Source organism: Brassica oleracea, chromosome C9 (genome assembly GCF_000695525.1).
Source record: "Brassica oleracea var. oleracea cultivar TO1000 chromosome C9, BOL, whole genome shotgun sequence".
Taxonomy (NCBI): domain Eukaryota; kingdom Viridiplantae; phylum Streptophyta; class Magnoliopsida; order Brassicales; family Brassicaceae; genus Brassica; species Brassica oleracea.
This window is the reverse complement of record NC_027756.1, coordinates 9,193,499-9,204,536: the sequence shown is the minus strand read 5'-3', so window position 1 is coordinate 9,204,536 and position 11,038 is coordinate 9,193,499. Positions and strand designations below refer to the sequence as shown.

At 40.8% G+C, this 11,038-nt stretch overlaps 3 protein-coding genes across 7 annotated transcripts; all 3 read left to right on the top strand.

Moving 5' to 3' along the window:
- The first annotated feature begins 710 nt into the window (after window positions 1–710).
- LOC106315583 lies at window positions 711–2,342 on the top strand. The gene is made up of 3 exons (XM_013753348.1): window positions 711–1,123; window positions 1,299–1,385; window positions 1,475–2,342. Exons 1-3 carry the CDS (start codon window positions 845–847, stop codon window positions 2,183–2,185), a joined length of 1,077 nt encoding a protein of 358 aa, XP_013608802.1. The 5' UTR covers window positions 711–844; the 3' UTR covers window positions 2,186–2,342.
- A 2,458-nt stretch (window positions 2,343–4,800) lies between these two features.
- Window positions 4,801–8,640, top strand: LOC106317869 (receptor-like serine/threonine-protein kinase ALE2). 3 transcript variants are annotated; one of them, XR_001265241.1, is made up of 9 exons: window positions 4,802–5,241; window positions 5,506–5,616; window positions 5,697–5,789; window positions 5,959–6,327; window positions 6,414–6,671; window positions 6,754–7,143; window positions 7,243–7,468; window positions 7,571–8,366; window positions 8,453–8,640. XR_001265241.1 is itself a non-coding variant. In XM_013755664.1 (8 exons), the coding sequence occupies exons 1-8, from the start codon at window positions 5,175–5,177 to the stop codon at window positions 8,265–8,267; spliced, it is 2,208 nt and encodes a 735-aa protein (XP_013611118.1). In that variant the 5' UTR covers window positions 4,801–5,174; the 3' UTR covers window positions 8,268–8,640. The 3 variants fall into 3 exon arrangements, 2 of the variants coding, with proteins under 2 accessions (XP_013611118.1, XP_013611116.1); XM_013755664.1 differs by having other exon boundaries at window positions 4,801–5,241; window positions 5,509–5,616; window positions 7,571–8,640; XM_013755662.1 differs by having other exon boundaries at window positions 7,571–8,640.
- Window positions 8,641–9,265: 625 nt separating this feature from the next.
- On the top strand, window positions 9,266–11,038 carry LOC106317870. 3 transcript variants are annotated; one of them, XM_013755666.1, is made up of 5 exons: window positions 9,266–9,504; window positions 9,753–9,801; window positions 9,893–9,956; window positions 10,333–10,470; window positions 10,860–11,032. In XM_013755666.1, the coding sequence occupies exons 2-5, from the start codon at window positions 9,782–9,784 to the stop codon at window positions 10,980–10,982; spliced, it is 345 nt and encodes a 114-aa protein (XP_013611120.1). In that variant the 5' UTR covers window positions 9,266–9,504; window positions 9,753–9,781; the 3' UTR covers window positions 10,983–11,032. The 3 variants fall into 3 exon arrangements, with proteins under 3 accessions (XP_013611120.1, XP_013611121.1, XP_013611119.1); XM_013755667.1 differs by lacking the exon at window positions 9,266–9,504 and having other exon boundaries at window positions 9,585–9,801; window positions 10,814–11,038; XM_013755665.1 differs by lacking the exon at window positions 9,266–9,504 and having other exon boundaries at window positions 9,585–9,801.

The following is an 11,038-nucleotide window of genomic DNA, read 5'->3' as shown; positions in this document are numbered from 1 at the left end:
TCGGCATATATTGAATTTTTTTAGACAGACCTATTCGCAATGGAAAAATCTTTTGGTGATAATATTAAAAAATCTGGTGCACTTAGACCCTAATATTCAAACTAGAAAAACTAAATTTTCTTCCTGTAAATATTGTGTTTTTTTTTTTTTTTTTGAAACACTCCCGTAAATATTGTGTATTCATCAAAAGATTAACGGAATATTACAAACCGGTCGATGTATCTGTGTTGGAGAAAACTGAAATAATTAAAACATGGTCACCAATTAGTGAAAAACTAAAAGTTGAAGGTTGATAAGCTTATAAATATTGAAAAGTTTGATTGACTTTGAACGTGCAATGGCGCTTTACCGAACTCGACGGTTGGCGATGTATTGGTTAGTTTAGATGTCTCTCTTACGCGGAACATTATCCCTTAGATTTCAGCCGTTGGATTTGACTCTTAAGAAGATCCCTTTGACTTGAATAAAGAAATATCATGAAAGTTGAAACAGCTACCACGTCCTCCTGTAAGTGATGACTCGCGTATAATATTAATATAAAACGGTGATGGGAATTTAAAAAAAAAAAAAACAACTAGAGTGAAAGCCATGTAATCTGTTACTATATTGTATCCACTATCTGGGCTGTGTTGACCCGGATTTGATGGGCCTGGCCCAATTAAAGGGAAAAGATGGTCATGCTTTATTCACCTATCGTCGTGTGAAGAGAGATTGAGGGAGGTCGTGGTTACCTCACTCAATTTCGGCTTTTGTCTCCAAACCCTAATTTGCTCCATTTTTATGACACACTAAGAGTTTTTCTGGGTTACTTGTTCTGTCAAATTTCTGAAACCTGTTGTTCTTAATGGGTTCGGAGAATCATATAGTTGTGGATGTTAGTTCAGACGAGGAGATGGACAAAGACTACTTGAACTGGCTAAACATGGCTAAATCCGACAGCACCGATGAAGTCGAGGTGGAAGGCAGCGTTGATTCTCAGCTAAATTCTTCGACTCGAGCAGCTTTGGAGGATGAAGGAGACGAAGATTGTGTGATTTTGGACTGTGATCCCGACAAGACAGGTGCTGCAGTTGAAGCTGATGATAATGATGACGAGGTGCTTGTAGTGGGGCAAAAGGGTGAGGTACGGAGTTCGAATCCCTTTGAAAGCCATAGTCTTTGAATTCCTTCTTTTCTTTTAGGATTAGATGTAATTGAACTCTTTTGTGTAATTGTTTGTTAATCATTCCACTGTTTTTGATGTGTTGTATACTAAGCTTTCTCCCTAACATCAAAAGCCAAAAATCTTTGTTTTGTAGGTAGCGTGTAGAGATTTCCCTCACCCCAGACACTCGTGTGCTAAGTACTCCTTCAACTCAACATCACATGAGAGTTACTGCGACATGGTAAACCATCTTTTATAAGCTTCCCTAATATGCTTTAATGGATTATTTATTTCCTTGGCTAATTATTTTATATTTATTTTCCGTTGAAGTGTCACTGTTATGTGTGTGACATCCCTGCTCCTTGTCCATACTGGTGTGCCGCTGTCTCCAGCATAGATCATTGTCATGCTAATGATAAAGACAAGACATGGATGAATCAACGCGAATACTTCAGGACCCAACCGGCCCATGCTACAGTGTCTCCGGCTCAGAGTATCATCCGGTTATCCCTAAACCCTTGGCCAAGGAATAAGATTGAGATCCGGCCTTGCTCATCATCATCCAGCCGTGTTGCTAATCTGTCAAACGTCAACAGAGGCAGGACTAGAGTCAGACAATCATTGAGCATCCAAAAGGATAGAAGTACTTATATAGGTAACTTAAGGTCTCGAGTGGCCTCTTCAGGAACTCGGCCCAATGCTAAAGTTTCACGATCCACTCCTTCCGTAGTGGCTCCAACAATAAACCCACAAATGTACACTCAACAACAACAACAACAACAACGCAATTGTCAGCTCAACGTTGCTGATTATTGTCAGAGGAGCAATGCAGATCTGTTTCGTCTACCTGAGTGGGGTTCACAAGCAGAGACGGTTCAACAGCAACCGGCAACTAACGAAAACGTCTTGCAGACCAAACTGTCGGAAGTTGAGAGCTGGCTCGTGGACAGTTGTAACCAAGCCAGCCTGGTTAGCCCGTTACCTGAACCGGTAGCTCAAGACAATGTGACATTCGATTTCGAAACCTTCCTTAATGATTGAAATCATTAATGTAGTTTGTATCTTCGTTAGGAAGCCAGCTTTTCGTAAGTATTATTGTAGGGTGAGTTTAGATAAGTGAAATCACCATTATTAGCTTGTTACAACTAAGACGTGTTATCACTTATCCCCTATATATTAATATATATTATTTGTGAAATATTACAACTTATTTTTGTAGCGACGTGTCATCACTACGATGATTCTTAGAATTATTAGAGAAATATGTTGGTCCATCTAATTATATAATAAGCTTTTTATTAAACTAACCATAAATTAATTATTAATGTCATTTATTATTTTTTTAAATAAAGATTACAGAATTGCCTAATGTGGGTAAAGTATATATGACAAAAAATTGATTCGATCAATCGGAAAGAAATTATATAATAACAGCAAAAAATATTATATATATATAAATAAAATGATCAAATATATACAAATAAACTCACCCTGCGCAAGGCGCATGTCTTATCCTAGTTTTAGTTGTATTAGTCCAAGAGAGATGTTTTCCCTGAATTAATTCATAGTACCTAATAATATCGACCGTCTTGAAAAAAAAAAATCTATATTTTGTACTTATTTTGATTTCATATTGAACATGCCCGTGCTTCGATAATACTAGTCAATATAATAAATTAGGAACATGACCCATTGATATATGTTTAGTCCAACTAATTATTTTCAACAATCTAAACTTAAGAAAATACTAACTGCATCTAATTATATATCGTGGATGTAACCACCACTTGAGCATAATAATCGGGATCCACTTTTTCTATTTACATCTAAATATCTTATTTAATCAAACAAATACTAAAATTAAATAAAGATTAGAAAAGTACACAATAGCATCAAAATTGTTAGTTAATTATTATTTTTTTTTTTTTAACAACATCACTCAAGTACTAACTAGAATCTCCAACCGATCTAGCAAGCCAGACCGGTGGAGTTGAATCGACATAAAGCAAAGCTGAAGGAGAACTCCTCGCACCACGTGCAAACTTGTCCGCCAAGGTATTTTGCGCTCTAAGAATATGTCTGATCCGGAAGTGGGGTTGGGGGAAGAACGTCTTACTTTAGTTGAATTCTTCCATGTGTGTAGAAAAGGCATGCCATTCTTCAGGTGTCGACACCATCTTCACCAGCTGAGAACAATCCGTCGCAAAAACTACGTCAGAATATTGGAGGGTCTTCATGCATTCCATTGCCCAAATTAGTGCTTCACATTCAGCATGGAGAGGTGACAAACTTCTACGAAGATTCATCGCCCCCATCATGACCTCTGTTGATCCACTCTTTCTACAAAACCACCCTTGTCCTGTGAACTTATCATCTTCTTTCCAAGCGCCATCAATATAACAAACTCTAGAGTCTTCCAGGGCTAGAGACACATATTGATGTACATTCCCAGTATAGGAATTAGGGTCCTTTACGGTTAGTTGTGCCTCCGTCCACATCCTACTTTCCACCTCTGCCATCCTTAAGATCTCTCCTGTTGATTGGCATCCTTATTGAATAGATCTTGTCATTTCTACCCTTCCAAATATACCATAATAACCATGGAAAGTAGTGTAAATCTTCCTCCTTTGGTAATCTCCAAAATAAATAATCCATATTGGTGAAAACGGACGACGATGGAAAGAACTCTGGAGAAGAAGGAATCCTAGAAAGTGCTCAAGTTTGTAATGCGGGTGGGCATTCGAAAAGAACATGGTTAGTAGTCTCATCATCTGCCCCACACATGCTACATCGTGTATCACAAACAATCCCTCGAGTTGTAAGGTTTTTGGACACCGGTAGTGTACCAGAAAGAAATTGCCACACAAAATGTCTCAATTTTGGTGGACATTTCAGTTTCCAAGAAAAGACCAATAACGGTTTAACATTAGGTCCATAGAAAATACTCCTCTGGACTCTATCTGGGTATAAAGATTCAGTTCGAAAACCTGATTTAACCGAATATTTACCAGATTCCGTAAAGCTCCACCCCACTGTATCTGGATTTCGAGATCTACTAATTGCTAAACCCCGAATCAGTTTCACATCATCAGGATGTATATGAGCATTCAACAAGTCTACATTCCATGAGCAGTCAGTTGGGTTAATGAAATATTCCACCTTTAATGAAGAGTGTAAAAATTGTTTGGATTAATAAAATTGATTTATACGTTTGCACCAATTTAATTATATATGTAATAGTTACTGAATTTTAATTATTCAATATATATTTATTATTTCATAATATGTAAGAACATATAATACATAAAATAATTTATATATATAATGTTTATCTAGCGCAAGGCGCGGATCTTAATCTAGTTATTACTATCTAAAGACCGAAATATATATATTGTTAGATTTGGTTTGTTCGGTTTAATATATAGAACCAAACCAATCAGCTCACCCGAGCAAAATTCAGCAAGGCCCATGGATAAAATATGAGCCCAATAAAGGTCCAAAATGGACGATGTTACGGGACGCAAACGGCCACCAGTTTTGTCGTTTCGAGGAGCAGAGGGACCACGCGCGTGAGAGAGCGCGTTTGTGTGTTGCTGATGCATGATCATCGCTTTCGAGTGGGAAGCAGAGTCTAACTACGGCAACACACTACCCTACACCATGAGCATTAAATTCTCCCACTCTCTCTCTCTCTTCTGCTTCCAAATCGCTTTACTCTCTCTCTCTCTGCTACCTTAGTACCTTCGCCGGAGAAGAAGCTCTCGTTCCTCGTCTCTTTCTCAATCCCAACTCTCTACGTTCGACTCCGCTCCGCACTGTGTGAAGAAGATCTCGAGCCGCATTTGGTGGATCTGTGAAAAATCGCGTTAAACCCCACTCGACCCTAGGGTTTTGTGTTGGGGGAAGAAGTCAATCAACGTCTCGGAAGTTATGGTTAGACGTCTGATTCTGGACGATAGGCTTCGGAGAGCCTCTGGAGTGCGCTCGGAGGTTTGGTGTCTCCGTTGGTGGTTTTAGAGTATCGGTAAAGATGCGGAGCTTTGCGATGATGCTTCTGCTCCTTGTTCATTCTCTCGCCTCCTTTCCCTTATGCTTTGGTATGAGCTAGTACCCTTTGCTCTTACTTGCTTGACAGCTCAAGATGAGCTAAATTTAGAATTGTTTATTAGACAAAATTAGAAACTTACTTTATTATTATCTTTGTAGTATAAAAGTAAGCAAAAGGGTTTTTTGTTTTACGATTCTTCTGAATTTGGAATCTAATGAGTATCTCTCTTGGCAAACAATAAAATCTTTAACGTACGCTTGACATGTATAGAAAGAAAATAACTGGACTTATCAGCTTTCTTTTTCACCTGCAGCAGCTAGGCTATTTCCTCCTATGAGCTTGCCATTTACCCGATCAAAATCGCATCAAATTCACTTTTTTCATCCTCATCCTAATCCATCTCTTGCTCCTGCACCTTCGCCAGGTCAGCAAATGAATCATTTTAGTCACATAGTCTCTGGACAAGTGTCTTTTTCTCAATGCTCTTTTTCTTTCTGTTTTCAGCTCTTCTCCCTAACCAAAGACACAGGGGTCATCACCATCATCGTCGTTGGCACTTAAGACGCAACGTGACTGCAGTTTCACCTTCCTCACATGGTAAAATCCTTTTGCTACTTGTTCATTATCCTGCGTCCTATTGCTAGTGCCAAGAATCCTTTTTTTTGTTTTCTTCTTTGAATAAGATCCAATGTTATTGATTTGGACTTCACTCGATAGATACATAAGTTTAGTAATTACTCATTTCTGCTTTGTCCCTTTTCGATAGACTGTCAACAGACATGCGTGGAGCCTCTTACTCCAACTCCCTTTGCCTCACCTTGTGGTTGTGTTTTCCCCATGAAAGTTCAGCTTCTGCTAAGTGTCGCGCCTATTTCTATTTTCCCCGTCATCAGCGAGTTAGAAATTGAGGTTGCTGCTGGAACATACTTGGAGCAAAGCCAAGTCAAAATAATGGGTGCAAGCGCCGACACTGAAAACCAAGGCAAAACAGTGGTGGATATTAACCTTGTTCCACTTGGGGACAAATTCGACAATACTACGGCCACCCTTATTTACCAAAGGTTCCGCCACAAGAAAGTGCCTCTAAATGAGTCTGTCTTTGGTGATTATGAGGTGACCCACATAAGTTATCCAGGTAAACTGATATTTCTTTGGAACAAAAGTTTTGTTTACCCTTTCTTTTGTTTTCCATTCTGTTTGAACTTGTTAACTTCGCTTCAGGAACTCCTTCTTCACCATATGGAGACATTGTGGAGGGTGTTCCAAGTGCAAGTACTGGAGGGCTTCCAGTCACTGCAATCTTTGCCAACAAAAGCCAGGGAATAGGTTTTAGAACGATTGCAATCATTGTCTTGTCAGGTTTCGTGCTCGCTCTGGTTTTGGCTGGAGCTATGTTTGTAGTCAGGAAGTGGAATGACGTTGGGAGGTCATCCACTGCTGTTGGCCCTGCATTGCCTCCATCAGTTAACAAAAGGCTTGGTAAATTTCTCAGCTATTTGCTTTTGTAGCGTTGGTGAATTCCCTGCATGAATCTGTTTATGAATCTTTACACACCTTGCAGGGGCTGGATCTATGTTTTCCAGTAGCGCCAGAAGCTCGGGATCAGATTCACTGACGTCGTTGATGGCTACATGTGCTTTGTCCGTCAAGACCTTCACACTTTCCGAGCTCGAGAAGGCAACTGATAAATTCAGTGCCAAGAGGGTTTTGGGCGAGGGAGGATTTGGTCGTGTTTATCAGGGCAGCATGGAAGATGGAACCGAGATTGCAGTTAAACTGCTAACTAGGGACAATCAGAATCGAGACCGTGAATTTATTGCAGAAGTCGAGATGCTAAGCCGTTTGCACCACCGCAATCTTGTGAAACTGATTGGAATATGCATTGAAGGCCGTACACGCTGCTTGGTTTACGAGCTCGTCCACAATGGGAGTATCGAGTCCCACTTGCACGGTGACATACTCTATCCTCTGCACTATTTGGAAACACCATATTATTAATATCTGTCTCTTTTCGTTGAATCACCTTCTAAAGCCTGTTTTAACAAAATAGAAGGAACGCTTGACTGGGATGCGCGGTTGAAGATTGCACTCGGAGCAGCAAGAGGACTGGCCTATCTCCATGAAGATTCGAATCCCCGAGTAATCCACCGGGATTTCAAGGCCAGCAATGTTCTCCTAGAAGATGACTTTACCCCAAAGGTATCAGACTTTGGACTGGCAAGAGAAGCTACCGAAGGAAGTCAACATGTTTCCACTCGAGTCATGGGGACCTTTGGGTAAACCTTCTTTCTACTTGTCTTGCTATGAATACCCATCCTCATGGTTATATGATGAAAACAGATACTTAACTGTTGGGCTTACAATCGAAATGATTGCAGGTATGTAGCCCCTGAGTATGCAATGACGGGTCATCTACTTGTGAAAAGCGATGTCTATAGTTACGGCGTGGTTTTACTCGAGCTTCTCACCGGTAGGAAACCGGTTGACATGTCTCAACCTTCGGGAGAAGAAAACCTTGTGACGTGGGCGAGACCTTTACTAGCCAACAGAGAGGGGCTGGAGCAACTGGTTGACCCCACATTGGCTGGGACCTACGACTTTAATGACATGGCTAAAGTGGCTGCGATTGCATCCATGTGCGTCCACCAAGAGGTTTCACACAGACCGTTCATGGGTGAGGTGGTGCAGGCACTGAAACTTATATACAACGATGCAGATGAGACATGTGGTGGGGACTATTGCAGCCAGAAGGAGTCATCAGTGCCGGACTCTGCAGACTTCAAAGGCGATCTGGCTCCCTCGGATAGCAGCTGGTGGAATTTGACACCTCGGTTAAGGTACGGTCAAGGGTCTTCGTTCATAACCATGGATTATAGTTCAGGACCGCTTGAGGAGATGGAGAACCGGCCTCACTCTGCTTCGAGCATTCCAAGAGGAGGTCTGTTTCAACCAAACAGGTCGGGTCCGTTACGGCCAGCTAGAAGTAGAAGAAACTTCTTTAGATTGAGAAGAAGCATGAGCGAACACGGTGGACCATCATCATCTAGACATCTCTGGTCCGGGAATGGCGACTAGTTCTGATAAACCAGAAAAATGTACAGTGAAGAAAAGGGCTCACAACTCTTGAGCTGCTATGGTCAGGTTTGGTTTAATCCAGCTTGGTTTGACATTCCGGTTAGGAGTTTCTCTTTGTTTTTGTTTTTGTTTTCCAGATTTTCAGCAGATATATTTAATTGTTTGTTTTTGCGAGGATGCAAAAGCAACGGCACAGGGAGGGAGGGTTTGTAGTTGACTAACGTCTGTGTCTTTTCTTCTTCACCACCAAAAAAAAAGAAGTTAATTTTTTTGGTTAATGAAGTTAGTGTTGCCTAATTTTGTATTAGTATTATTAACGGTTTAAGCTTTTATAATATACATATATTTATAGATGTAAAGTATTTTGACCCAAAATAATCAACACAATAATTAGGCTAGGTTCTCTCAAGAGCATGACACCTCAGCACTGAAAATGGCTGTGTGATTGACATGTCATCAAATGAAAAAAATTGAGAAACCAATCAAGTTATTTTGATAAAACACGTCACGTTTTGAGCTCTATCTCATCGCTTCCAATTCTTTCCTCCTCCTCCTCTATCTCATCGCTTCCTCCTCCTCCTCTCTGAGCTCGTCGTCGAGTTCTTGTACAGACTCTCCGGCCTCGTCGGCGTCGAGTTCGTCTCCAGACTCTCCGGGCTTGTCGGCGTCGAGTTCACCCGCCTCCACGATCTTATCTATCTCCGCCGCGTTCTGCGCCTGCGGTTTCTCAACCAGAAGATTCTTTTTCTTCTCCGCTGCCGTCACTGCCCATTTAGGTCGCTGAGTCACCGGCATCGTCAAGTAAACGGCGTCGACGCGTGGGTGGTCGAGAAGCTCCTCGTAGCTACCGTACACCGCGACAGTCTCAGGCGATAAATTGTTTGAGGCGGCGAGAAGGTCTTGGCGGTTTCGATAGACGGATCGCTGATGGCGATGATAACGGCGTTAGAGGATTGTGTTACCGTTCTGACGAATTTTGACGCGAATTTGATGCATCCGAGAGCGTCGAGTTCTTCTCCAGCCGCATCACGATTTGGACTTCTAGGGTTCTAGGAGTTCTAAGATATGATCAACATCTACATCACCATGATCACTTGCATGGATGGTGATGTACTTGTCACTATCTTAATAAGACTGTAAACGTTGAGCAGGCAGGATATGATCTGGCAGCTGCTGTGGATGGATGGTGTTGATTTCAATTTGATGGAGGAGGAGTATGAAAGTCCAGTTAGCTATGGTAACCATCGTGTCTGATGCCGTTAAGCGGATTGGCCTCAGGGTTAAGGCTCCGGTCATAAACGCAGACCGCCTTGACTTTTTGTCCCTTCGCCATTGTTATATTTACTTGTTTAGAGAGGGTGGGGTTTAGAAAAATTACGGTTTTGGTGGAATTGATCACTGCTACTGCTTGCACTCTTTTTGATTATGACAATGGGGGGACTTAAAGTTGATCATGAAGGTGGTTACGTTTCTTTTTTTTTATAGGGAATTAAGGTTAAGACATCAATCATTATATGCTTTACAGAGCAGCCAGGTTCGTAGCATTCTTTTTCTTTTAATATTTTTTTTTGTTTGTTCTATTTATAGTTGTCTAATGGATTGTTATTTTATTGATCTCCCTACAGGTTGATTGCCATTCTCAGGGTCCAGACAAATCAGCTGAAATGGAGCTTTAGTGTAGCCTTTGAGGTATGTTTCCCTCATGATTTCTTTAAGTTTAGAAACCACAGCTATGTAAATTTCTTAAAAGGTTGCTGATTTTCAGAGAGACATGATACATAGATATTGCTATGTATACATCTTTATCTTACTTACAGCTTGCATCGTATCTTGGACACGGTATAAGAAAAAGTATCCTCAGATGTGTTGTATCAATGGTCGACTGTGATTGTTTACTTTATAATATCAGAATTCTAGGGAGTTTCTTTTCCTGTGATTATTTATCACGCTAGACAGTCACTTGGGGCTGTCAAAGACCCAAACAAGTCTTTAAGAGTTTTAGTTTGAACTTTTGAGTTCAGATTCTAACATTTACGTGTAAGATGTGATATTGTTGCAAGTGGAGTCAACAAGTGCCACGAACGAGTCAGTCCTCAAGGTTCCGTTGGACCACGGGAAGCAAGCAGTACGAGTGATAAAGTCACATGACAGAGAAGTGGTGTGTCAGAAAGCTGGTGATGCATCCGTGGTCAAAATCATCGAGGTAGACGATTGATAAAATAGGAGCTATAATCTTTTTGCTTCAATCCAATGCCGAGTGAGTTTATTATTTTGTTCTCACATACATGTAGTTTTATGAACAAGCTCATACATTCCTAAAATTATATTTCGCATTGTTAAGTTAAGGCATTATTTTGTGTTCGGCTGGGTTTTCTCATCCTGTTCACCGTATGAACTCTTATGTTGCTCCAAGAGTTTTGATTACCGGAGATATTTTCTCTCTTTGTGTTGTGTTTGCTTCCTCTCGATCTTCATTGTTAGCTGTGATATCATATATCTGTGTTTAATTGTCTGTTTGATGTTTCTTAATGACTTGTTGTCTCTAGGGTGAGCCAAGGTTTCACCTGTTTGGATTCCTTATGTGCATTGCAGCCACAGCTGCGAGAGCACTTAAATCGGTGCTTCAAGGGATTTTTCATTCTTCTGAAGGGTAAGGCATGGCTGCACTGTCGCGGTGATGGTCTTGTCTATGTTTCAAAATTTGGAATATGTTAAAGACTGTTTCTGAGAAATATTTAAAATTGTCTTGAAGAGAAAAGCTAAACTCCATG